We start from the raw sequence: 27,826 nt of genomic DNA, 5'->3' as shown, positions 1-27,826 counted from the left end.
TTTCTTATTGCTCCGAAGTAAATGAGAATGTAATGAATTTTGGAAGGGTTATATACCCTGGCCTATAAAATATGCTCTTGGCAAATGTCAGGCTTTATTACTGTCTGTAAGATGGAAGATGAATGAGCAATGTTTATAAATGCCCTTGACTCTGCAGATTGTTGTGATAACCCAGGTGGTAAAAGGAGTAGGTGAACAAGAGGAGGTGTTTGTTTTGAGAGCAGCACATTACCAACAATGTTCATGTTTGAAGTAAGGACTAATTAGAGTGGGTGAGCTGAAATGGGTAAGAAAAAGTCAAGAGCGCTTTCCTGCTCCCTTTATTTCTTCATTGTTGTAGCTGCATCCATGCTGAGGTGTTATGATTGCATGAGGTAATAACCTTGCAAATTCACTCTTGAGTACCAGCTGACTCCATATTGAAAAGGATCCGGCAACTGGAGTAAGTGCTCAGAAGAAGAAAGTTTTTAAGCAAAAATCCAAGTAGAGAATGCTTTATAGATCCACAACATAGATTAAGAGTTTTGAGGAACTGGCTGAAGAAAAAAAAGTAAAACAAAACAAAACACAACAAAAAAACCACTTCTTGAAAGAACCCCCACCCTGGCATCTTGCTGTGATGGAGCTACGGGTCCAACCGTGGGCTAACTCACAGCTGAATTCCATGACGACCCAGGTCTACCATGACGTCTTAGAACCTTTGAGCACAAGGCTCCTCCCGTGCAGAGTTCTCCTAATGCTATTTTTCTGCCCCAGGGGAAGATTTTTTCACCAGATTCCAATGGTCAAAGCTCAGCCATCCTAGTCCAACAGTGAGTATCACTACCTCCTCCAGGGCACAGCTACCCTCCTCCTCAGCCATCCTGGCCAGAAGTGTCTCCTGCTTGATGCCCATGGCACGAGCCACTGTTAATACCGATGTGCATGACCTACTTACTTCCTGTGCCAGACAATTAAGTCCCGAGAAGAGAACCCTTATCTTATCTCTACCCCAGAATCTAGTAAAGTACCTGGCCTCTGGCAGGAGATTTATAAATATTTGGGAGCAGGGAAAAACAAAGACTAAAGGAGTAAAGGGAGGCTACATTAGCTAATACCAGTTAGTGTTGCTCTTTCGCTTTTGCTCACAAGGCTAAAATGTGTGTAGTTTACAAAGCATCTTATATTTTGGAAAATTTATGTTCATGTAGCTTGAACACGCTCATACAGACTTAGAAAATTTGAGATCAAAAAAGGTTTCTAAAATCAGGTAAAATCAGATCTACTGACAAAGTTTTGCAACTCAGATTGAGAGATTCACTTATTTTGGTAAGTTTCCAAGAAATAAAATATTTCTAAGAAAATCAAAATTGAGGAAAGATGAAAAATTCCACCCAAAACTCGAAGCAGGGATCATCACAATATCCTTCAAAGTTTCATAATTGCCTTACTTCACTACTAAGTCAAAAGTAAGTCCAGGCACCTGTACAGGTCGTGGCTCAGTGGCAGAACGCTTGCCTAGCATGTGTGAAGCTCTGGGTTCAAGTCTCAGCACTGCATATAAATAAACGAATAAAATAAAGGTCTATGAACAACTAAAAAAAAAAATTAAAGAAAAAAAAGTAAGTCCAGGTCTTCAGTTATGAGGGTTCAGCCAACAAACATGATCCTATAAATGCGGAAGCTATTTCCACTTAAATATATGCTTTTTAAAAAATAATAAAAAAGGGGAGGAGGGGTAGGGGGAGGAAAAAAATGAATCAAACACCATTACCCTATGTAAATGTATGATTACACAAATGGTATGCCTCTATTTCATGTACAGAGAAACAAGATGTATCCCATTTGTTTACAATAAAAATAAATTTTAAAAAGGACATTTTTACCTAGAAATTTTTTTTACTAAATATATTTTTATATCTAAAAAAATAAAAAATAAATAATTTTTAGGCATTGGGGATTAAACCCAGGGACACTTGACCACTGAGCCACATTCCCATCCCTATTTTGTATTTTATTTAGAGACAGGGTCTCACTGAGTTGCTTAGAACCTCACTTTTGCTGAGGCTGGCTTTGAACTCGTGATCCTCCTGCCTCAGCCTCCCGAGCTACTGGGATTGCAGGTGTGCGTCACTGTGCCCAGCATATGCTTTTTATTTTGATACGCTTTTATACAAGGTCAAATTTTTTTGAAAAGAGGAAAAAGGTTACCAAGTTAAGTTTATGTATATAACAATTTGACTAAAAAGCCTTTCCTAAAAAAGAAACAAACCAACAACAAACTATATCACAGACATCCTCACAAGAACCCTGAGTGGGGTGCCACAAACCTTAAGCCAACTTCACAGATGAGGACACTGAGGTTTGGTGGAAAATCTGACAGTGAAGGATCTGATCATGTGTCACCCAGTCCCAGAGCCAGAACCTGAACTCATCTATTGAATGACTTGAGCCTTATGCTGCTGCCATAAAATTTATGCTGACCTCCCCAAATGTTTCAATTATATACAGAGATCTGCCCAGATATTATTAAAAGGAATGAGAGATCAAAGGGAATTACGTATTTAATGTTTTGGAGAGTAGGTATTTTAACCTAGTCCAAGTGACCTTTACATTCTTCTATTTATAAATTCCAGAGTCATCTGGACAACTTTGGAAAGGTCCTGGCACTATTTTCTAATTTTCTCTAATCAATATAGACTGTAATAGTAACTGGCACATTTTCACATAACACACTTCCAGAAAACTCATGAAGTTAAGGCAACAAGTAAAGACAATAAGTAAACAGATGTGCTGCCGGAGAATCATGAGTAGAATAAAAAGGTAGCCCTGTGATGCAGGCAAACAAAATTAGAGCCAGCATACAACAGGGGATGTGTCTCAAAATATTAGCATCATTTCACAGACATCCATGTATAAATGAAAAGTATTTTTCATGCCCAAAGTATTCGATTTCATTGATTTAGATGATGGGAAAACACCCACAACAACTCCAGTTGGGAATACATGGTGCGAATGATCCACTGATGAGTAAAAGGGCAAGTAAGGGAGGAAGAGAAGGGGCCACTGAAAGTCCCTTTGAGACAGGGCTTGTGCCTCTCTGACACAGGCTGCAGAGGCTGCCCTGCCAGGCTCAGCACGTCAAGTGACCCATCAGTTGTTCCATCTTGAGCTACTCATTTATATAAAACTCTGGAGAGGGAAGACAATACCATTTCTTATCCATTTAGTTGTGGAAAGTCATTATATAGTTATATACAACCATCACATGAAGAAAAAAACAAAGTCAAGAAAACCAATGAGGCAGAGGGGCCTTCCTTGGGCCAAGGATAACGACCGCAATATTCTACTTACTTGCACTGTGCGTGATAATACTTTATAAGGTTCTGCAGCAGATCCACACCCTTTTTGGTCTTGATTTCATTAACTTTAATGAGATACTGTGGAGATAAAACAGAAGTTTATGTTGCTAATTCCAGGCAGGGTTCTTAAATCATGGGTTCAGGTGGCACACCGCCATTTTGCCTACCTAAGCCAATGAGCCTCAGTGGCCTTCAGACAAGGTGAGCTTACTTTAGAGAATGCTGATGTGGCACAGTCACAGAGTGTATAAAACAAACAGGTTAGAGCATTAGCAGTGTGGAAACTCTCACAAATAGCTTACTGGACAAGCAGAAATAAAACACAGCAAAAACATTCTAGAACAGCTGACCATTCCCCCTCAGTGCAATGCATCTCAGACTTATAGGTCATGTGCTCCTGAAAGACAGCTCTGTGCAGATAACAGGAAGAACAGCAGTCTAAGAAAAGTGACATCAACTGGGCACCTGTAATCCCAGCTTCATGGAGGCTGAGGCCGGAGGATCACAAGTTCAAGGCCAAACTGAGAAACTTAGTGAGACCCTGTCTCAAAACATGAAAAACAAAAAACAAAACCAACAAAAAAAATGCCATAAGATACCAAAACTTTTAATCCAAAAGCGTGAATCAAAAAGAATTTTTGTAACTTAAAAATGAAAGAAAAATAACAATAACCTGTTATTAATTCATGCAGTTAACTAAACATTACTGCTTCTTATTTTCATTACCAGCCAAGATTTTTCTGTTGACATTGTTTCTTGCTCCCTTTGTTTTATCATATAAAAGACTTCATGATCAGACAAGTTCAAGGAGCCGAATGTTACAAGGAAGAAAGAACAAAAGAAAGAAAATTCAGGAGACAAAAACTTAAAATTGAGAAAATTCTCCATTTTAAATATTTTCCAAAAACAGCAAAAGCACCTCCATTACCCCGAAGCAGCGTTAGAAGAGGTTAGAACAGGCTGAGGTCAAGCAGTGCTCGTGTCTGGTGGGAACTCAGCTTGAGAACCACTGCTGTAAGCTTCAGGCAGCATGCTCTCATTGCATATTTTTCATGAATTCAGATTTCCTTAACGACTCCTTCATTTAAGCTTTCATTCAAACTGGATTCATGGTTAGAAAAAAGCATGCTCTAAATTTTTAATGTCACCAGTGTTACCTCTCATCAAAATTTATCCCCCCTCATCACTCACAAGCAACATTAAGGTTCTCACCAAAGAATCCTGCTTTGGCTTAAAGAGCCCCATAGGACCAAGGCTCAAAATATGAGACAACAGGGCAATGACGGCTCCCAAAAGGCTTGGAGAAAAACGGAGATTAGAATCCTTAGGAGGCAGTCCCCTACTCTAACGTCCAAACAGCCTGCCTTGTAGCACCAAGCCTGCTGACTGGCAGGACACTGGTTACTAAGCTCTAGGCCAGAGATGGAAAAGTCCACTCTTACCTCACACATCTGGAGCTGAAATAGGCGCCTTTCCTTCTCCATTTCTTCGGCAATCTCAGCTCCCGTTATCTCCGTGCGGATCATCCCGTGCTGCTTTGCATGTTCTCTTTTTTCCTTCTCAATTTTTGTACTGTAGTAAATGCAGATAAAAATTTTTTTTTCAAACACATTATGCGCAAAACCAAGACTGAGCCCTTCTGATTCATTAAGTCTATCAAATGTACCACTCTAATGGGGGTTGGTGATAATGGGAGACTGTGTTGGGGGCGGGAGAGAATATATGGGAACTCTGGGTACCACCTGCTCACAAAGGAGTCTTTTGTGCTAAGGGTGTAGCTCAGTGGTAGAATGGTCAAACCTGGGGCCTCACTCATGCTGAGCAAGCAGCCCAACACTGAGCTCCCTGCTACTAGCCACACCCCCAGCCCCCAAAGAAACTCTTAAAAACCAACCACGTTGATGTCTCTCCTTTAATGAAACATTAGGATGCAAGAACTCTTAGGTTGACAGAATCAATCCTTAGTAAAAATCTAAATTCAAAGAGCACTAACACATTGGGTTTTCATCTAGGAAACTTTACATTTTAAATTTGATTTTACACATGATGGATTCATAAACATTCTCTTACATTTTGGTTGGCAGGGGAATATTCTGATCTGTTTACCTTTTCTTGTGGGTAAAGCACTTCATGAGGGAAACAGCAGCAGAAAGCTGGAAGACTTCTCTGGGTTACTGATGGATTACGGGACTCAGATTTTTTCAGGACAAAGTATACAATGAGTCTTTGTGGGTATGCATGAAAATTAGACAAAGGTTATTTCCAGTGGCCTCTAAAGTTGTACTATTTTCACATCCCCAAAGCACATGTTAATATGTAGCCACTTATCATTAGGTTGTACAAATAAGAATTTGGAAAAATCCTTATGTATGATCTGGGATTCTACAAAATAATTCTTTACTGAGGAGGGAAGGGTGAGGGGGTACCAGGGAAAAAAGAAGGTCCCATTAAACCTACAGAACCTGAGGCCAGTACTTGGCAGACAGATGATGTTTTGGTGATCATAGCAATGATCACGACTCTGTCCAAAAATCCACTTAACTTTGAAAATGAGCTTCTAAGAGGAAGCCCAATTGTGGATGTAGAGGCTAACTTGTTTCACCCTCCAGTCTTCGTTAAGTTGTAGAGGTAGCAGTGTGGGGAACCAAGTGCCATAGAAAGCCAATATGCTTTGTCTACATACAAATGCAGGGAAAACACGCTGTCAACCAATGGAAAATCTACTGTAAGTCCGGCTGATTCATTCTAATTTACTAATGCTGCACAGTGTCTTGGATCATGACACTGTGGCTGTCAAAGAGGCGTGATGGTGAGAATTTTAGCAGAAAGAATAAGTATCAGCTCCCTGTGCACTGACACGGGTGCCAAGAGCTGCAGAAGCTTGAGAAGAAATACGGGGGTGGGGCCGGGCATGACGTAATAGTGACGCTGGTGTTCAGGCGCACCACAGTGCCTTGACCTTGTGAGCTTCTTTTTCCTCTATGAATCTCTTCACATGTTAGTAAAGGCCTGGAAAAGACATGCTCTCCCAGACAAGACCCGATGACAAAAGGGAAGAGAGAATTCAGCAGTGTTAGGAAGAGTAGGGCTGAGGAAGAGAGAAAAGTCTGGGCCTTGAGCCACGGACGCTCTGCCTCCCTCGCTCAGTCACTTCTAGAATGTCATCACATGTGATTCCTAGGCGGGGGCTGAGGGCCCCGGAAGACACCTCAGATGCAGACATCTGCAATGCTCCTAGTCCGAGGGCTGCCTTGGTGCCCTAAACCTCACACCCAGAAGGCATGGTGCTTTCTCAGGGATTCTGTGGATGCACATGAGCGTTCCACCAGTCCCTGGGTGGCCTGCTCTGAAATATGGTCAAGCAGCCAAGGACTAGAAGACAATTGAGGACAGTCTCTAAAATCAGAGAATGTCCAAAACAACTAGAGGGGAAGGGAAGGAACCACAGATAGATTTCTACCAAAGGTCAAATCCTTAGCTAAAAAAACATCCCAAAACCTGGTTGAACAAGAGTTTTTAGAAATTTAAGCTGAGTAATAGTCAAAAATAAAGGGCTGGGGTTGTGGCTCAGTGGTAGAGTGCTTGCCTAGCATGTGTGAGGAACTGGGTTCGATCCTCAGCACCATACATAAATAAATAAAGTCCAAGGATAACTAAAAAAATAAAAATAAAAAAGTTTTAAAAATAAAAATACATTTTAAAAAAGGCAACGGAAACAGCAGGGGAAAAAAACGCTGATGAAATAACATAAAATATAAGAGCAGAAAAGAAAAGTGTAAGAACAATCTAGGAAGTTCAACACTGAATGATGAGGAGTTTGAGAAAGAAAAAGAGGAGGAGCCAGGAGGAATTATAAGAAATATTTCCAAAGACAAGAAAATAAAAATTCCACATGAATGCACACACCATGGCACACAAAGACACCACACTACCCTTTTTTTTTAAAAAAATAATGCTGTACTTGTAAACCTTTATTTTATTTGTTTATTTCACATGGTGCTGAGGAGTGGACTCAGTGCCTCACCCATGCTAGGCAAGCACTCTACCACCGAGCTACAGCCCCAGTCCCTCACACTACCTTTTAAAAAGAGAAGAATGTAACAATTTCTAACAGACAAACCAAGAAATAAAAAAACCATATTTCACATATGCATACATGGGAATCAGAAAGGCACTGGATTTTTCTTGAATTAACAACACTGGAAATTAACAAACAAGGGGACTGCCTTCAACATTCCAACAGAAAGGTTACAAAATCAGGGTTTTCTATCCAGCCGAATTCCTTTTCTGTGTGATGGCTGGATGAGGATATTGTGGACATGCCAGCCTGGAAGTGCGACCTCATGAGAGCTATTTGGTGGAAAGTACTGGAGGTGGCGGGCCAGCAACACGTGGGGTACACCAGGCAAGAGGAAGCAGATCTAAGACTACAGAGTCCAAAGGCAGCCCAGGATGACAGCTTACTGCTGATGGGAAGAGCTCTGGGCACAGGTGTCTGCAGAGAGAGAGGAAGGAACTGACAGATAATTTAATGGCAGGTGATACAGACATTATTTGAATACCTGCAAGGTACTTTCTAAACAGAAATGCAACTGACAGGCGTCTGACTCCACTGGGATGCTGCTTCTGCTGCCTTTGGCATGACAATGGCAAAGACCCCTTGGTTTTTAATTTCTGGTATTGCTGATTTAAGGAAAAACCCGATTATCTTTCTATTTTCCATTTATTCACATGTGATACATGATCATTTCTTAAAAAATTCAAAAAAGATTATAAGCAAGCTAAAGAGCAAAAAAGTCATACTACAAGAAGGGAAAGCCAGGCTGTAGGCCCAGCTGGCTGAAGGGAAATGGGCAGGTTTGTGAACACAGGAAGGCAGCGCTGATCCCGGCTGGACACCACTCAGGGCAAGGCTGTTGTCGTGAAGAACACTGAGGATGGCACATCACGCGCCCTACAGCCACATCTGGTGGCTGCAACTGACCGCTATCCCTGCAAAGCGACAGCTGCTGCCATGGGCAAGAAGGAAATCGCCAAGAGGTCAAAGATCAAGTCTTTTGCGGCGTTCGTAAGGATGATCATCTGGTGCCCACAGGGTCTGGCTATTCCCTTGGACAAAACCGTGGCCAGCAAGGACGTCTTCAGAGACCCTGCTCTCGAGCACAAGGCCTGATGGGAGGCCAGGGAAACCGGGAAGGGAGGTATGAGACAAGCCAGAACAAATGGTTCTTACACAAGTTTTGGGTTTAGATTTTTTTTTTTTTGTTCCCATCATTAAAAAAGAATGGAAATCCAATCAAAATGCACCATTCAGATACTCATGAAAATATAAACACTGACAAATGGTTCAACCCAAAGCTGCATCAACCACACTGGATAAACAGGGTGGGGAAGGTGATGGCAGCTGGAAAGGAGCCAAGTCCTCTTCTGCCCCAGCAGCACATCACACTTGATTCAAGGATCGACCGCAAGGGAACGCCGAGTGACGGAGATACCCAGGAAACAGGCCAAGGGGGTGGAAGGAGAGGGCCCAGCAGGCCGCAGGTGGCAAGGGCCGCCGCACTTTCTGTGGGAGCACACTCACTGCCCACTCACCACCTCCCTGCTGCTGGGTCACTGTGAGCCCTGTGCCATGAGGTGCGGCACAGACACGCTGAGCTCCCACTCCGCAGGACCACAGCAGGGAGAGTGCTACGCCGGCCTCGGGGGCCTTCCTACACTTTCCGCTCTGAGGAACTTCTACAATGCTGACCCACTGCTTTTTGGGTTCTCTACAATATGCTGTGACAGTAAGTCCTAACTGATGCAGGTACTGATATTTTATGTACATGTATTATTTTGACCAAATAAAATATTTGATTGTTACAAGATTTAACAGAAAGCTGGGTACAGTGGTACATGCCTATAATCCCAGCTTCTAGGGTTGCAAATTTGAGGCCAGCCCTGGCAACCTGGCAAAACCTTCTCTCAAAAATAAAAAGACTGCAAATGTAACTGTAGTTATAGTGCCCCTGGGTTCAAACTCCAGTATGATAAACACACACACACACACACACACACACACACACAAAAAAAAAAAAAAAAAAAACAAATGAAACAATTTACTGAGTGACTACCCTATTGAAAACTGTCAATCCATTATCTTATCCTTACTAAAACCTTGAGAAGTAGGTAATTTATATATTATTTAATAAGCAAGGATCACCAAAACATACTTTACTATCCTGGCTCAAGATCACAAACTAATAATACTCAAGTCTGTGATCCTAACCATTGTGTTCCACTGCCTCCTGGAAATGGGAGATCGTGAGCTGGGCATGGTGGCACACACCTACGATCCCAGTGACTCAGGGGCTGACAGGAAGATGGCAAGTTTGAGGCCAGCCTCAGCAACTTAGTAAGACCCTGTCTCAAAACCAAACCAAACCCAACCAAACAACAAAAACAACAACAAAAAGAACTGGGGATGTAGCTCAGTGGTAAAGCACCACTGGGTTCGATCCCTAGTGGGGAGGGATCCAGCCTTTTTTGGTTTTTGGAAGGTGATAACAGATTAGCTCTCTGTGTAACATGTCAGTCATTTTGTTTTCTGTGACATAAACAAATAAGACCTATTATACAAAGCAGACAAATGTTTTTTTTTTTCCTTCCTGTACTATAAGAAAGAAATCTATTTTAGGAAAATAATTATTTGACAAGAATTTATTTAGCTGAGTATGGTGGTGGACACCTGTAATCCCAGTGACTCAGGAGGTGCAGACAGAGGATTTCAAATTCAAGGTCAGTCTCAGCAACTTAGCAAGAACCTCTCTTAAAATAAAAGGGATGAATGTAGCTCAGTAGTAAGTGCCTATGTTCAATCCTCAGTGCAAAATAAATAAATAGAAAGAAAGAAAATAATTTTTTTAAGTTTAAAAAAAATTATATCTTCCTTAAGGTCACATAACTGGAACCCACTGATTTTACTGTTTGAATATTTTGTGAGTATTCATGACCTACTTTTCATACACAAAGACAATGGCCCACAGCATCCATTAACATTATTAGTTGGCCATTTTCGGAACTTTTTGGTTCTCAGCTGCATTTGTAGCTGTTTATGCACAAAAGTATCCCTAGAATGGCAAGTACCCAACAACACATTTGTTACATAAGCAATTACGAAAGTAGCTTGGGGAAACATGCTTAGTTCTGAACTTGCTCATCTTTTGCCTCTCTTTTTATTCAGTTGCTATTGCTGCCCTCCAGAAATGTCTTTATTCTCTTACGTTTACAGTTACCCGACTTTACAGTCAAGAATTTTATTAAAACCTTTCAAATACACACATCTCCCACCCTACCCTACTGCCTGGTATTACAAATCCCGTGCAGTTAACAAAGGGCCATGGTGGAATACCTAGGTATGAAGACCAGCCAGGTGGCACGCACTGTGCTCATCTCCCCAAGCCCTTACCAACAGCCCTCCCGGGGTCTCACTCATGTTCTGCTGCTCAGGCTCTGGGTCAGGCCAACCTGGAGGGAATGCCAGCTTGACAGCTACCAGCTTCTTTTTCTTTTCTCTTTTGGTGGTGGTACTAGAGAGAGAACCCAGGGGTACTCCAACACTGAACTACATCCCCAGCCATTTTTTATTTTTAGACAGGGTCTCACTAGCTGCTTAGGGTCCTACTAAGTTGCTGAGGCTGGCCTCAAGCTTGTGATCCTTCTGCCCAGCCTCCTCAGTCACTGAGACTACAAGTTTATTTCTGGTGCCCTGCAGCCTCCCCAGGCTTTGGTTTTCTGAGAGAATAAGCTACATGCTATTGGGCTGCTGTCAGAGGTCATGCATTGGAAACACACTTAGCACAGGTCCTGGCAGGCTAAGGATGTCATGAACATTCGCTATTACTTTTATTATTTCCCAAATGTTACACTATGCATTAACTATAAATGATCTATAGTTAAATACCAGTTTTAATGAAATAGTTATAATGAATAGCTACGATAGCTGTAATAGCTGTCACAGGCCTACAACTTGATAGCTGACACCAGAAGCCACAAATGGCAAAATAATTGATGCTAAAATTGTCTGACAAAGAGTACAGAAGATAGAACCATTATATTTTGGTGGTCCTAGGGATTGAACTTAGGTACTTTACCACTGAGTATATCCCAGCCCTTTATTAAATTTTTTATTTTGAGGCAGGATCTTGGTAAGTTGTTTGAGGTTGACCTTGAACTTGCGATCCTGTCTCAGCCTCTTTAGTTGCTGGGATTATAGGGGTGCACCAACTGGGCCTGGTTATGACTACTTTTTTAAAAAAATATTTTTATTAGTTGTTGATAAACCTTTATTTATTTATATGTGGTGCTGAGAATTGAACCCAGTGCCTATGTGTGGCAAGTGCACCACCACTGAGCCACAACCCCAGCCCTCATGACTACTTTTAAACTAGGTCAGCACCCCCAACCTCTTAGGCCTTCCACAGGCATACTAAGTGTTTTGTTAAGAAGATATCAGGGGCTCTATCCTTTTCCCAGTTACTTTTTCTTATGAAACTCATGACAAAAAACAAACCCCACCACCATCCCCCCAAATAAAACCAAAAAACAAACTAAACTACTTACAACTTGGTCTCATAATCTTTCCAGGCTTTGTCAAATGGCTTCTTGAGATCCTTAGAAAAAGAGAAAATGAAATTGAAGTTCTATTTATTTTTGCTTAAAAAGAACAAACAATTTTGAAACATCTTAGCAAAAATGACCTCCTTTGCAGGCCATTTCAAACTTTACGTAAGAGGCCTAAGTGCACATTACACCACTTATTACACATGGAAGCCTGACAGAGGTAGGAAGGCTGGGCCCTCCTGGTGGTGCTGCCCCAGAGATTCCAAGAGGCTGGGCAGTGGTGGACATGCCGGAGGAGCCAACTCAGGCCCACTCACTGAGGCTCTTACTGATCCTGCCAAGAGCGCCTAATCTCATCCCTCTATTGCCACCCTTCTGTCAAGAGGCACATCTTTTCCAATGATCACTGTTTGAAGAACAGTATTTCAATGCTAACAATGTTCAGAGTACCTCTCAAGTACAAGTGCTATTATGATCTTAACAGGAAAAAAAAATCCTTCCAAGTTAGAGTGAAAATCAAAAATTTAGACACTTACTCCTTTGACTCCCTTTAGGTCTCCTTTTAACAAGGAATCCAAGGTGAAGATCACATTGTGGCTCAGACCCTGGAGCTGAAAATCAAAACAAAGGAAAGATGGGAGATAGTTTAAAAAGAAGCACATGAAACAATACAGCCAGCTTTTGCTGGTGGGGCGGTTCTCACACACAGGCTCTGGAAGGGCTGCAGGCGCGTCGCTTCACGGAACCTACAGGACGTCTCCCTGGGGGGGCGGCACAACCACTGCCACTTTTCAGTGAGGGATGGGGACCGAGGCGGAGTCTCCTGTGCAGAACCACAGCACGAGCAGAGGCCTGGGGTGGATGCAGCCCCGAGACTCGGCACAGCGAGTGGGAACGGCCGCCGCCTCCACTCGCGCTGGCGCTTCCGTTTCCACTGCTTCCCAACATTGGAGAGCTTAAGTGGCCGTCAGCTGCTTTGCAAGAACAGAAGGGCACTGCACAGCCGGCTGTCACCATTTTCTTTCTGTATTTTCAGGGCATGTGTCAGTATCTGGAGTCACCCTGTTAATCCTGCCTCCTGTGCAGGACTGTAAGCGCGATGAGGGCAGAGACCCTGACTGCTCTGTCACTCAGCAGCTACAGCCTCAGTACCAGATTCCATTATAGACAAGATCTGTCTGTAAAAGTGCGTCACCCCAGGGGAGCAGATTTTTTCCGCTGCTCTGAGGCAGTGGCCTGGGGCTCCTTCCTTTAAAGATGGTACAGGCAGAGACTACAAAGGAGATGTAGCAGCACAGGAAAGAGTAAGCAAGGCAAGGACAGAGAAGACCTTATGGCCTGGTCTCTTTAAGGAGCCTCCTCAACCTTGATGACATCAGTTTTAGTGGCCTAGAAACAAGGCTGCTGGGATCTGCAGAACCAGATTACTGATGGGAAGGCCTGTGGATCTCCTCACTTAAGAAACCCTTCTACTCACATGTGTTCAACAGTCAGTCCTCGACCTGTCTGTCATCTGCCCGTCCATCATTCACTGAACACTGACTCTGTGCCACACACTGTACTAGAAACCTGGTGTCCTGGGGACTGAAAGTGGGCACTTTGCTGTGCCCGAGTGATCCGCAGGATGAGGATCAGCAGATTGATGTTCCTGCTTTTAAGGGGTCTGTGCTCCAGGGACAGGTAGTGGGCAGAGCCAGGGCTGCCACTCATGGCCACACACATGTGACAGGGGGTGGGGAGCGTGGCCTGGAGGAGGGGCTCTGTGCTGACCCTCTGAACCACATCTACTACGCGGGGGTGTCAGCTCCGACGGAGCCAAGGTCGGTGAGAAGGGCTGTCCGGCCCCGGTGCCCAGGAAGTACAGCCGCGTGCTTCTGCCTCACATGCCATGGGGAATGAGTGAGTAAGGCAATGCGGGAGCAAAGGGCTGGGAACGGGAGGCCCTTCCTCTGCCCTGAACTTGTCCCTTGTGCTTTCCTGCTGTTCTCATCCCAGGCTTCCTGCAGTTCACAAGCCACTGCAACCCTTGACGCTCCCTGAACCCCAACCAGCTTCACACACGAGGAAGCTTTCCCCGCGCAAACTGTGGACACGGCCTCTTCTTTCTCTTAGTGCCAAGACAGTCCTATCAGGGCGATTCTGTCCTCGTGCTTCTGCCTCCACCTGTACAGGGAAACAGGCTGGGGGCAGGCTGGAGGGCCACAGGCCCGTCCACATGTTCTGTGGGGGTCTAGGGCATTGGTTTTTGGGAAATGGGGCAAAAAAACCCACTTAGATTTTGTAATCGTTTGTGGCGCTCTAAATGGCCACAGCACACAAATGGATATAGATTGTTTCAATCAAAATTTCATGGGGGGAGCAATGAGGGAGAACATTTCCAAGAAGGCTTTTGGGGGAAGGAGGAAGGGTCAGAAAGAAAAAAAAAAAAAGGCTGAAAAACATTGCCTTGGGTGTGAGGGGGCAGAAATGCAGACTAACAGGCCTTGCCTTCTGCCCGAGATGGGCAGCTGCGAAGTATTTTGTTCTGAGTTCTCAATTCCATTCCTGGGGTACAAGCCCCCAGCACCCCGTCCCATGGACTTTAGGAGTCCGTGGGGATGGTGGGTAAGCGAGGCTGGGGCCCACCCTGCCCTCCACTACTCAAGTCAGAATCTGCCTTTTTCCTGTTCACGAAGAACCGCCTGGGATTTTTCCTCAAAGCACTCACCATCCCTAATCGTGTGTATGGAGGCTTCGTCTGTTTGCTGTCGCCTCAGTTTTCAGGAGAAACCCTCGACAGCAGGGTCTGTGCATCCACATAACTGTTCCCAGATCTCAGGACACTGCCTAGCACGGAGGGGTGGCTGAGGAGGATTTGAAGGAGGCAGGGAACACCTGTCACCTGGGCACCAGGCTCTTCTTTGTTGGGTATTTATCCTGATGGAAAGTGAAGGGCCCAACAACAGGGAGCTGGCTGTTATGGAACTTCTAGACAGCCATAAAAAGGAGAAAGCTCTCTGGAAACCTCTCCACTGTTAGTAAAAGCAGGGTATAAAAGCGGTACTTAAGGTGCATAAGGATTCGTGTAAGAGGGGGAAATGTCTGTTCTTGAGCTAATTTTGAAGCATGTATAGAACCCGTTACTTCAACTTTTATCATTATAGGAAAGGAGCTGGTTTGGAAGTTGAGTAAAGGAGAACAGAAAAGAATTTTAGTAAAATGAAATCAGTTATCTGCTGATATTAGTCCCTTCAGGAATCAGAACTGGGCAAAGGTACGGGGTGGAAGAAGGGACATTTGCATAAAAAAAAAAAAACTGTTAGAAATGTAATATATTGTTAACTTAAAAAAAAAAGGTAAAAAATTTAAAATGTGAAAAGAATGTAACTACAAATGTTTTAAAACTTGTCCTAAATTATGGTTTTCATCCATGCCTCAAATCCCTTATGAAATGAAGAAAAAACAACATTGTTATTGCTACCTTAAAATGAAAGTGTTATTACAAAACAACAAAGGAATTAATGCTGAATGTGAGGGTTGTTCCAAAGGAAAAGTCCCTCCAAAGTCCTGTGCTGAGTACACACAGCAACCTTCTATGTCACCACTGTGGTCAGGCATGAGGGGTGTGGAGGTAGCTGTACTGATGGAAAAGCCCAAGAATTAAGAACTATTTTGTTGGTATCTACATATATGTTCTTGGGGACTGATAAGAAATCAAGAAACCAAAACATTATGTATTAGAAATTCAGAATTTTCCCAGTGATTTACCAGTTTATTAAAAGGACAAGGAAAATATTTTAAAACCTACTCTTTCTACCTTACATAAAGAAAAAGTTAAGTTTATTTTTAAAAACTGACAGAGAAGGTTGTCTACATGACAAGTGACTAGTAACCACCTCAGTGCCACTATAAAGACACAAAGTCCAAGAGGAAGCAGACCGATCTCAACAGACTTTCTTCAAAAGTCTTTCAGATCCCCTATGGAAGTATTCCCAATTAACTTTAATAAAGTTCTGCTGATTCTTCTATTCCCCTTCACCCAACTTCCAAACCAACTCCTTTCCTGTAACGATAAAGCTGAAGAAGCAAGTCCCCTGCACGATTCAAGTCTGCGAGAAGCTGAAGAGGATGTCTTAAACAGCACCACTTTTTTCCAGTTTATTAATCAAACAACATTTTAAAAACCATTTCAGGAATGATGTTCAGGTATGGTAAATATGTTTGCTTTCCCCAAAACTACTATTTAAATTTCTTTCCTCTGCCAGTACGTCCAGCTAAACTAGAAATCTGGAATAAATCGGACAGAGGGAGGCTGAGGTCTATCCTTCATTATGCAAAAGGAACCTGTTTAAGCAAATAATTGTAATTAGTATTGGTGGTAATAAAAATAACCATTTGTCCCCCTCAGAACTGCTCAATGCTGACAGACATTATACAGACAGCCCCCACAATCCCAGCCACTGAAGAAGACTTCATCACATTTTCCTCTATGTACACAAACTTAAATATATTTTGCTTTGATTTTTTATCTTTACCCCTTTATACAGCTTTACCACAGAAAGAAGCGATCTTGTTGGCTTACTGATGGACTGCCTTTCTCCTCAGGAGGTAGGAGGGCCCTGTCCTTCCGTTTGCTGACCGACCAGATCCTCTGCAGGAGTCCTAGGGCAGTGGCAGGCCACGGCCAGGCTCTGCGTCCCTCCTGGGCCTGCTGGCTGGTGCCTGAGTGGCCCTGCTGCTGCAGGAAAGCCAGGAGCTGGCAATGCCTCCGTTTCTTTCCTTCTCTGGAGCAGGCGCGAGCAGCACCGCTCCCCAGACGGGCCTTCCTCCACACCTACATGCACCTAAGACTTTATTAATTAACGAGGATGCAATCTGGTTGCTTTGTCATCCTGTGCTAATTGACAGTCTCTCTCTGCTGCCCACTGGCTCTCTCTCTTCCAGTCCACACACAGAAACAATTTCTCTGCAAGTAAAGCTAATGCAAATCTGCTGACTTGCTTAACACATTGGAAAATCCAATTAAAATAATGAGCCATTTCTCAGTGCCTAAGCCTGCAATTCCCTGGTATAAATTAGGTAGTCTGTGTGTTAACTCCTTCATGGCCGAGACAGTTATATACTATCCTGAAGCTTTCAAAAACTGTGCCTTGTAGGCAGCTGCTTCCCAGGGTATTGTGATACAGAGCACAGAAACCCCGGGGGCCCGACAACTCAACACTCCTGCTGTGGGTGACTCTGGCATACTGTTGGACCGTGCTGGTGTCTGAGCACTTTCAGCTGGGCCATACCAGTGGTTGTGGACCAAGGCAGAAGACACCAATGAAGCTTTGCTCCCACTGATGCTGCTAAAATTCTACTGATTTTTCTATATCCATTTATTCAAATTCCAAACCATTTATTTCCAGTAATAATAAAGTTAACATGAGTTCTTTACATGAGATCCCAGAGCTGGATGCTTTAATTAGCACCATCTCCTCATTGGCTCCTGGTAACCCTACAAGGTATTTCTAACTAACTTGCTCAAACACACACATCTAATTAATTGGAAGGATCAATTAACAAACCAGGTGTACTTCTGAAGTCGATGAACTGTTTATAACATTACCTTCTTAAAGATATCACAATATTCTGAAAACACATACCATATTCATGGAATGGACAATTATTATCATGCATTACTGACCTATTAAGCTAAGACTGATTTTATTTGCTTGCATAGGCATTGAGGGAAAATAAGAAATACTTGCTAACATGTTGAGGGCACTTCCACAACCAATAGTGGGTTTCTGCTACCCGATCCACTGCTCAGGGCTTTGAAGAGTACACTTCTCAGCTGCCAGAATGACAGTTCACACTTAGCTAGGTGTGTGCCTGGGCAAGTTACTCAACCTTTTAAGAAGTGATTTCCTCACTTGTGAAGCAAAAATGATAAAACCCACTCCATATGCTACCAAAGGGATTATGTGAGACAGTAGAGGCAAATGAATGCAAAATGTCAGACACAAGACAGACTCAATAAAATGTAACTAGGCTAATGTTTGTAGGTTTCTTTATACCTAAAGACTAAGGAGTAGTGGCAGACAAACTATAATGACAGTATTTCAGGTACTTTCAAGGCTATAAAACACCCTTCATATTTATCACACTGCATTCTCTCCATTTCTGTCTCCTAGTTCTAGTTTCCTGGCCTCGTTCTGCAAGAATATAAGATCCCATCATGCCATGTTTCATTTAGGCAAAGCAGCCTGGATTGCACCGTTTATTAAAATGATAGGAGGTACCGTGTTTAACATGTTATCCATTACTACTCTCAACAACTATTAAATGGGTAGTAGTCTCACTATATTAATGAGGAAACAGGTTCAGATAGATTAAGAACTTGCCCAAGATCAGTGAGCCTAACAGGTGGTCAAGTTATAAATAAAGATCTGTTCTCCAAGTCAGTCCCTTTTCCTGCTATAATCTTTTAAAAAATGTATTATTAGTGCATTATAGCTATTTATGACAGTGGGGTTCATTTTCACACAGTCACACACGCATAGAATATAATTTGCTCCATTTCAGTCCATAGCATAGAATATAATTTGCTCCATTTCAGTCCATAGTCCTCCCTCCCTCCCTCCCTCCCCTTCTCCCCTGGTTTTATAAATTGGTATTTACAGGCATACATAAAGGTGGAATTCACGGTGGTACATGTACACATGCACGCAGCACATTTGGTCAGCCTCATCCTCTCCGCTCCCTTCCCCGCTCCTCTCATTTCCCATTTTCATGGTGTCCTCACCAGCCTTTTCCTCCTCATTTGGCTCTAGCTTCTGCATTAGAGAGAACATGTGACCCTTGGCTTTCTGAGTCTGGCTTATTTTACTTAGAATGATGTTCTCCAGTTTTGTCCATTTATCAGCAAAGGCCATAATTTCATTCCTTTTTATAATGGAGTAAAATTCCATTGGGAATACACACCACATTTTCTTTATCCATTTATCTGTTGATGGGTATCTGGGCTGGTTCCATAACTTGGTCACTGGGAATTGTGCTGCTATGAACATTGATGTGGTTGTATCACTACAGTATCCTGATTTTAGTTCTTTTGAATAATACCAAGGAGAGGTATAGCTGGGGTATATGGTGGGTCCATTCCTGGTCTTTTGAGGAATCTCCATACTGCTTTCCAGAGTGGCTGTGCTAATTTGCAGTCCCACAAACAATGTATGAGGGTACTTTTTTCCCCATATCCTCACCAGCATTTATTATTTATAGTACCCACGACTGCCATTTGAATGAACTGAGATGAAATCTCTCCAATACAGTTTTGATTTGCATTTCCTTGATTGCTAGGAATGTTGGACATTTTTTCATAGATGTGTTGGCCATATGTATTTTGTCTTTTGAGAAGTGACTGTTTAGTTCTTTTGCCCATTTGTAGATTGGGTTGCTTCTGGTGTTAAGGTTTTTGAGTTCTTTATATACTGTGAATATTAATCCTGTTGGAGGGACAGTTGGCAAAGATCTCCCATTCTGCAGGCTCATACTTGGTTCTTTTGCTGTGCAGCTTTTTAATTTGAGGCTATCCCCCTTATTGATTCTTGGGTTTTACTTCTTGAGTTATTTAGGTGTCTTGTTAAGGAAGCTGGTGCCTGCACCAACAGGTTGGAGTGTTGATCCTATGTTTTTTTTGCAGCAGTTAGAAACTTTCTGGTCTAATTCCTAGGTCCTTGATCTACTTTGATGTTTGTGCAGGGTGAAAGATAGATCTAGTTTCATTTTCCTGCATATGGATATCCAGTTTTCCCAGTACCATTGTTAGAAAGGGTATCTTTTCTCCAACATGTGTTTTTTGGGCACCTTTGAGAAGTATCAGATGACTCAGTATGGGAGTTTGACTCTGTGTCTTCTACATCATTCCATTGATCTTCACATCTAGTTTTTTTCTTGTACCAGGGACTGAAACAAGGAGTGCTCAACCCCTGAGCCACATCCTCAGCCCCCCACCCTTTTTTGAGTCAGGATCTTGTTAACTTGCTGAGGTGGCTTTGAACTTTTGATCTTCCTGCCTCAGACTCTGCTGGGTGGAGGCTTCAAGACTGCTCTGATGCCAATACCATGCTGGTTTTGTTCCTATGCTCTGTAGTATAACTTAAAATCAGGTATTGTGATGCCTCTAGCACTGTATTTTTGCTTAGAATTGGTTTGGCTATTCTGGGTCTTTTGTTCTTCCAAATGAATTCTAGGACTGTTTTTTTCCTAGGACTGTGAAGAACATTGTTGGTATTTTGATGAGGATTGCGTTGAATCTGTATAGTTGGTAGTACAGGTGTTTTGACAATATTCTGCCTATTCAAGATTATGAGAGGTACTTCCATTTTCTAAGGTCTACTTCAATATTTTTATTGTTTCATAGTTTCCATTTTAGAGGTATTTTACCTCCTTGGTTAGATTTATTTCCCATTTTTTTTTTAAAGGTTATTATGATTGGAATAGTTTTCTTGATTTTTCTCAGCAGGTTCATCATTGGAGTGTAAGAGAGCTACTGACTTTTTTATGTTGATCTTGTAACCTGGTACTTCGCTGAATTTGTTTATCAGCTCCAGAAGTCTTCTGGTGGAGTTGTTTGGGTCTTCAAGATAGAAGATCATGTCATCCAGCAAACAGATAATCTGAATTCTTCTTTTCCTATTTGTACCCCTTTAATTTCCTTCTTTTGCCTAATTGCTCTGGCTAGAGTTTCAAGAACTATAGTGAACAGGAGAGGTGAGAGTGGACATCTTTGCCTTGTTCCTGATTTTAGAGGAAATGCTTTATTTTTCTCCATTCAGTGTGATGTTTACCTTGGGTTTGTCATTACACCCTTCATCACGTTGAGGTAACTTCCTTCTATCCCTAGTTTCTTCAAGATTTAAAACAGAGTGCTGGATTTTTATCAAAAGCTTTTCTGCATCTACTGAGATGATCATTTGATTCTCGTCCTTATTCTATTTATGGGGTAAATTTCATTTATTGTCCTGGTATAATCTTTTAAAGTGATTATCAGATCACATCACTCTCCTGTTTCAAACCCATCGTTATGTCCCAGTGAGTTGGATTCAAGCTTCCGGTTTAGGTCTGGCACTGCCAGCCTGTCCCCATCCCCTCTACATATTTCCACTATGATGCAACCCTCTGTCAGCTTCTTGACCTAATGACCTCTCTCCTCCTTTGCACAGACTTTACCAGTCTGTCTGGAACACCTGTTTGTTCCCTAAGAGGAAAGCTCCTGGAAGGCAGTGGCTAGGCAGGATTTCCCACCTCTACACCAGCCACATCAAGCTCCTGGCACAGGGGAGACATATTATGTATACTAAAGAAAAGGTTTGTTGTTTGAGGAAATGGATACACAGATGAATTCTCCAAACCAGTAGAGCTATGCCAAGACCTGAAGGGTTACGGAATCTGAATCAGTTATGGTCTTCCTGGGGTGCTCAGCACCAGACGGGGAAGGAGTCAGGACTCAGAGGGAACCGGAGGGTTCTAAGTCCTCCCAGGGTATGGCTGGGGGCGACAGACCAAGGGTACCCTCCCATCCAAGAGCTGTCAGGTTTTGTCTTACAATGTGGGATGGAGGGTGTCAGAGGTCTGTGCCAGACCAGAAGCTGCCTGCACCTGGCTGTGAACGATGAGACAGGTCACTTCAAAAGTGTGTGTGGGCATCTCTCCCTTTCAGTTATAATACTCCTAAAATGAGCAGTCTAAAATGAGCTCTGGAGACACAGCAGACAAAAATCCAGACCCAACAGGTAAAATGACTCCAGGGGGACGCTCGCACTGCCCAAGGGCAGGCAGCACTGGTCCTCACCCAACAAATACACAAAAACCAGCAGGGTTTGACAGTAAAGCTGGAGACTTAGAAGGGCCAACTCGTAACTCCCAGTAAAATTTTGAACTTTTTGGTATGGTCTACAATGTCCATTACAAAACCTCGGGCACAGTACAAACATACTTTTCTGAAAAAGTCCCAACTATCTCAAGAATGTGAGCTTCTTGATTTGACCAGCACAAGGGACTGACCACTGCTGGGGCCTTGGGCTACAGGCAGCTTGTGTCACTTCCTGACTCTCAAGTGCTAGTGAAGGAGGGAACTGAAAGTACTGAACTGAATTCAAATAGTACTGAAGACCAGTATCTGAACAATACAGAATCATGGATGTGTACAGATTTCAAACGAGGCCCTCAACTATTCCATTTTAGTCAGTAAAAAATGAAAGTGTTCAAAATCCACTGAGTAAATTATGGTACAAATAAAAGATGGGTACGGGGCAGTGCCTCTGGATTCTGCAGGTCCCTTTTTGCAGACTTCATGTGATAAGAGGGAAGAGGAACCCAGCTCTCTCCTGGCCTTGACCAGGGCAGCTCTGCTGCAGGAGGCCATGTGTTTCTTACTAAGCAAAGGTTCTTCGATATAGTATCTTACAGCACAGGAAAACATTTTCAAAATACATAAACAGGTAGGAAACCAGGCTATAAACCAGCTCTGTAGTATGGACTGACCCAGGGTTGTAAAAATATTGTATGATTTCAAAAATACACAGGATATAAATGTGTAAATAAAACAGGTTAGAAAGATGTATATATTTATGTATGTTTATATAAATATAATCAACCCCTAACAGTGAAAGGTGTTTTTTCCCTTTGTATTTCCCAAGTTTATAGGAAAGAAATGGTGTTATTTTTGTGTCTCTTATTAGGAAGAAATATGATGAAACACAAGTGGGTGAAATAGTTGACTAGAAACTTTTTCTTTGATCATTTAACACAAGATGCAAATCACACTGCATGCTCAGAAAAAATAACAAGGTAATGAGTCTGAAGAGAAAAAGCTGCAGTTTCACTATGAGGGAATTCGGGCTTTGTCCAGGATGGCCTCTTACCTAGTGGTTCTCAAGGTATGGTCCTGGGACCAGTGTTACAGGACCACCTGGAAACTTGCTAGTAATGAATGCAATGCCAAACCTAATTAATCAGAAACTCTGAGGGTGGAACCCAATGACCTAAGTTTTAATAAACTCTCAAGGTGAAATGGATCAAGGTAAAGTCTGAGAGCCACTGCCTCAGACTTAGGCTTGACCAAAGCAGAAGAAAGTCCAAAATTCCTCCAGAGGAGGAAGGAACTGACACCAGAGAAAGGAAACCACTTGTCCAAAGTCTGAGACATAATTACCAAGAAGAAAGTGCAGAGGTGAGTGAATGCTCAGGAGGACCTGGGAAACCCCAAGTAAGAATGAAATCATACCATGTACTATAGCCCTGGGGACTGACAGGTGAACTTGAGAAGAAAGTACAGCTTTACTAAAGAGCTACAGAGAAAAATGGGTAGGTGTAGGAGTACAGGGGAACACAAGAATTCCTTAACTTAAAATCATGCAATCATATTTTGTCTAATTCAATTTAAGTAAATGGTGGGTTAGATTTAACATCATCTCCTACACTCAGTGAAAAGGAAAGCACTATTTTCCTTTGCACTATGTGCAGCACCTGATTTTATTTGAGGATAATTATATGGAAAGGGGGAGTAGCTAAGATTTGTAAGAGCAAGATAAATGAGAAAGCAGAAGGAAAGCGCCTATGTACAAAGGCCTTGGTTTGAAAAGTCATCTCAACCCTAAGGATTTCTGCAGTGTGCTTGAAATGATAATCAGTTCATGCTCAAGTTTCAACCCTTTAATTTCATTTCCATGCACGTCATCTAAAATTTGCCATGTTTAAACTAGAACAAAAACATACTGTGATATCAAGTCACATTCTCCTTCAGTTATGAACATCTCTATCACACATCGTTATATATGTTTTGCAACAACTGACTTTTACTCAGAAAGCACATTAACATAACTAGAGAATCTTTAATAAACATACAAGCCCACAAGGGGTTATCACTCCTGGGAGGACACAGTGACGTGCCCAGTGAGCATTGCTCAGCTGCTCCGGGAACAGACTCAACTGCCCTGTCCTAGCTGCTTGGTCTTTGTGTTTTGAGACTCATCTCATTTGATTTTCACTGAAATCTTTAAGAATCCATCTAAATGGCGACTGTGATAGTCATCATCAGTTGGCTGATAAATCTCAAGGCCACTTACAGAAAAGGAATCTTCTTTATGCCAGGATTTATGCCTGGGATACCAACCACTGCCAGGAAAGCAAATGAAAGTTCCCCCTACTTGTGGTCACTCAAAGCAGGAAGTTTTAAAGTTCTGGTGCCATACCCATGTCCATCTTTCCCTGTAAAAGTAAGTGTTTTAGTGCAGACTCTCTATTCTCCACACACAATCTCTTAATCCGAAGTGACAGTCAGAACCTCAGCAGAGCCTGGAACGGAGCAGACACTTAGTAAAAGCCAACTGAATGAATGACACCCTTTAAAGTCTTCTTTTAAAAATAATGACCTTAATTTCCACTCTCATCTTATTCTCCATGAAGTTTATTAACCACTGCTTAATGTTATTTAGTATTTTCTATTTAAGGAAAACAGCCTGTTAGCTTAAGAAAACAGTTTCCTAAATATGGCTGGGATCAAGGACCCTCTCCTGGGAAGACACAGATACCCTGATCTCTGGATGAAGGGGCAAGTGAGTGAACAAACCCATCTGCCTGCTACCCAGCTTGCGAAGCACTGGAGTAGAGATCTAAACTCAGCTGAATCAGGCTTCAAAGTCGTGCTACTTCTGCCAACTCTCTGAACTTTCAATCTTTTCAACTACTTAACACAGCTGGAGTAATAAGTCAGTAAAAAGGTCCATTCATTTTTAATGGATGATGTACTGAGATACAAGTTCAAAGCTGAATTAGGAGGTCACTTCCTCATGTTTTAACTTATAGGTTCCAAAGAAGTCAGAAGTCATAATCTAAATAAAAAGCAGCAGCAAAGTGTAAGACCCACCAGCTGAAAAGCCATCAGACATTACATACTGAAATATAAATAGAAATAAGTTCTAGAAGAGGAGCAAAATGAAATAAAATTAAAAAACAACAAATGAAATGAATTTGCTGATCCAGCAAAATATTTAAATGAGCATTTCTCAAAGTAGTTCAATAGCAAGTTAATGTTTCTTACACAACAGGAAAGATTTTGCTTAAATCAGGAAGCACTGGATTGGACAGGTTTCTTTCCTGTATGATGTCCAAGCGTTAAACATAACAATGTGCACGGTAAATTTCCATGGGAAACGTACAGCTTCTCAATGTAAAACTCTTACCAAAGAACAAGGCAGGGCTTAGTACTAGTGTTTCAGTCTCATCCTTTGATACTCTTGTTTCTAGGCAAGGAGGAGCCAGTGGCACTGGACACAGCTACAGGGCACAGCTGTACAGGCTGTACATAGCTCCAAGCACCCACCTGGTGAGTACTAGTGGAGTCTGACACTCAGCCATGCTGCCCTTGTTTATCTGGGTTTCCAATGCTGACAGCAGCCCAGAAGAAGGTGCCACCGCTGGGCTAAAGTACTTCCCAACAGCCAGTTCTGGAACCAGTGGCCTTGTCTGAGGGCCATGGTCAGTGCAAGTGAGAACACTCAGAGGCAACATTCTGCAGAGGGATCCAAAACCAGTTCAGGACAAGACATTTAATCTGAAGCAGAGAGGAACAGTGACAGAACTCAGATAAGGAAAAAAATGGTAAATCAGGGAAGGGTGTGGGGCCCAGGAGTGAAGGTGAGGTAGAAGGTGGGAAGGGTGTGGGGCCCAGGAGTGAGCGTGGGGGAATTCTACGTCAAGGAAAACATCTGCATTTGCTGTTCACAATGTGCCTCCTGACTGAGGCCTGGAAAGAGTTCTGGAGGATCCTGGACTGAAGAACGTGCAGACAGAGAGCTAATCATCTCAAAAAGTGCTGGCCTTGAACTTGCACCATCTGTGCCATTGCTTCAGTTGTTCTTTAAATCTGTGTGTGTGTGTGTGTGTGTGTGTGTGTGTGTGTGTGTGTGTGTTTGCACCTGTCAGTCACTGGGGATTATGCTAGGCAAGCTCTTTACCACTAGGCATCTCCACCCTCCGAAGCAGAGTCTTGCTTCACTGCCCACGTTAGCCCTGAACCTAGGATCCGCCTGCCTCAGCCTCCTGAGTAGCTGGGTGTACAAGTGTGCACCACAGTGCCCAGCTAAAGCAATAGGACTTTTAAGTAAACCCATGTTCACAGAGGATGTCCACATCTTTTCAGAGGCAGTCCAGTGTTCTTGGGAGCAGACACCCGGGTTTGAACGCTGGTTGTCCCAACTACCTAACATTCCATGACTCAGTTTTCTCAGCCGTCAAACAAGGATAATCATGGCCGCTACCTGGAAGGTTGCTGCAAGGGACAGGCAGCAGACAGTAATGCTCACCAAAGACTGCACGTTTTCCTGTCCACTTCCTGGTCCCCTGGAGGCAGGTGGAACCATGAACCAGAGCATCTGGGAAAGAGGTGAAGTCTTCCTATGATTGCCTACTATCTTCCCCTGTCACTGCAAACCTTGCTATGCTGCCCACACCTTTCCTTCCAAATAGCTGGGACTACAGCCTATCTTTCTGAAAAGGACATTTGGATTACCAAATGGTAGGGACATCAGAAAGCATACCAGTACCATTCCTGTGGAAATTCAGCCCTTTTGAGGCTAATGAAACTCTCCATCCAGAAGTGACTCGTTTCTCCCTCCTTCTTCCCTTTCCTGCTTTCCTTTCAGACCTCCAAGTCTAAAACAGGTCTCTCCTAATACTAAAATGCTGTTCTGTGAGTCTGTCTCAGGTTGAATAACACTTAGTGAAAAGTCTTATTCACTGTATGCAAAATTCACAGCTTGTGAATTCAATACTGTTTAAAATGCATTATCTGAATGTCTATCTGAAACACTACTAAATTAAGTCTTCACAGAAAACGAAGGTTAAAAAAAAATCAAACTATTTAAATTCAGTCTGGAGTTACCTAAGATTTCTGTATATCAAAATGAATTTAAGGCCAAGTGTACCTGTATTGGTGGAAGTAAAATCCAAATCATTAATTATGGTCTACTTATATAAGAAATGCTATGTAGTCTGCTAAAATATTTTCCATTTTTTTATATGGTTATCAAGAGCTAACGAAAGAATGTCAATTATCAAGAATACAAGCAATAATAGGTGTTGGTGAGGATGTAGGGGAAAAGGTACACTCACACATTGCTGGTGGAAATGCAAGTTGGTGCAACCATTATGGAAAGCAGTGTGGCGATTCCTCAGAAGACTTGGAATGGAACCACCATTTGACTCAGCTGTCCCACTCCTCAGTTTATACCCAAAGAAGTTAAAATCTACGTATGACAGTGACACAGTCACATCAATGTTTATAGCAGCTCAACTCACAATAGCTAAACTATGAAACCAACCTAAATGCCCTTCAACAGATGAATGAATAAAGAAATTGTGGTACATATACACAGTGGAATATTACTCAGTCTTAGAGAAGAATGAAAATATGGCATTTGTAGGTAAATGGAACTAGAGAATATCAAGCTGAGTGAAATAAGCCAATCCCAAAAACCAAAGGCCGAATATTTTCTCTGATAAGCGGATGCTGATCCTTAGTAGGGGGTGGGTAGGGAAGAATGAAGGAACTTTGGACAATGTAGAGGAAAGGGAGGGGTGGGGTGCTGGGGAGGGGAAGGACAGAAGAATGAGACAGACATTACTACCTTATATACATATATAAAAAATTCTTAAAAAGAGCTTTAAGAAAGCTTTAAGAAAAGCTTGCAAAATACATGTATTTTATATACCTATATGAATTTTTTAAAAATTCACTTGGTGGCAAAACTTGCCCTGACCTGAGTTCATTTGGCTGGAAGCTCTGACTTGAGGGGGATGCTTCCTAGTCTGATATTTACCCTACTTCACATAAGTATTCACGTGTCTTATTGCTGAGT

General features: G+C 42.5%; 1 protein-coding gene across 8 annotated transcripts in view; it reads right to left on the bottom strand.

Moving 5' to 3' along the window:
- Asap1 (ArfGAP with SH3 domain, ankyrin repeat and PH domain 1) overlaps window positions 1-27,826 on the bottom strand; it is a 330,237-nt gene that overhangs the window by 84,502 nt on the left and 217,909 nt on the right. For all 8 annotated transcript variants that reach the window (XM_047548811.1, XM_047548846.1, XM_047548821.1 and 5 more), the window contains exons 6-9: window positions 12,482-12,556; window positions 11,946-11,995; window positions 4,784-4,913; window positions 3,334-3,419 (exon numbers count right to left, since the gene is read on the bottom strand). In XM_047548811.1, the coding sequence (XP_047404767.1) occupies window positions 3,334-3,419; window positions 4,784-4,913; window positions 11,946-11,995; window positions 12,482-12,556 (341 nt within the window). The remainder of the gene's footprint in view (window positions 1-3,333; window positions 3,420-4,783; window positions 4,914-11,945; window positions 11,996-12,481; window positions 12,557-27,826) is intronic.

Source organism: Sciurus carolinensis, chromosome 1 (genome assembly GCF_902686445.1).
Source record: "Sciurus carolinensis chromosome 1, mSciCar1.2, whole genome shotgun sequence".
Taxonomy (NCBI): domain Eukaryota; kingdom Metazoa; phylum Chordata; class Mammalia; order Rodentia; family Sciuridae; genus Sciurus; species Sciurus carolinensis.
The sequence above is the reverse complement of the archived record's forward strand: the minus strand, read 5'-3'. Positions and strand labels throughout refer to the sequence as shown.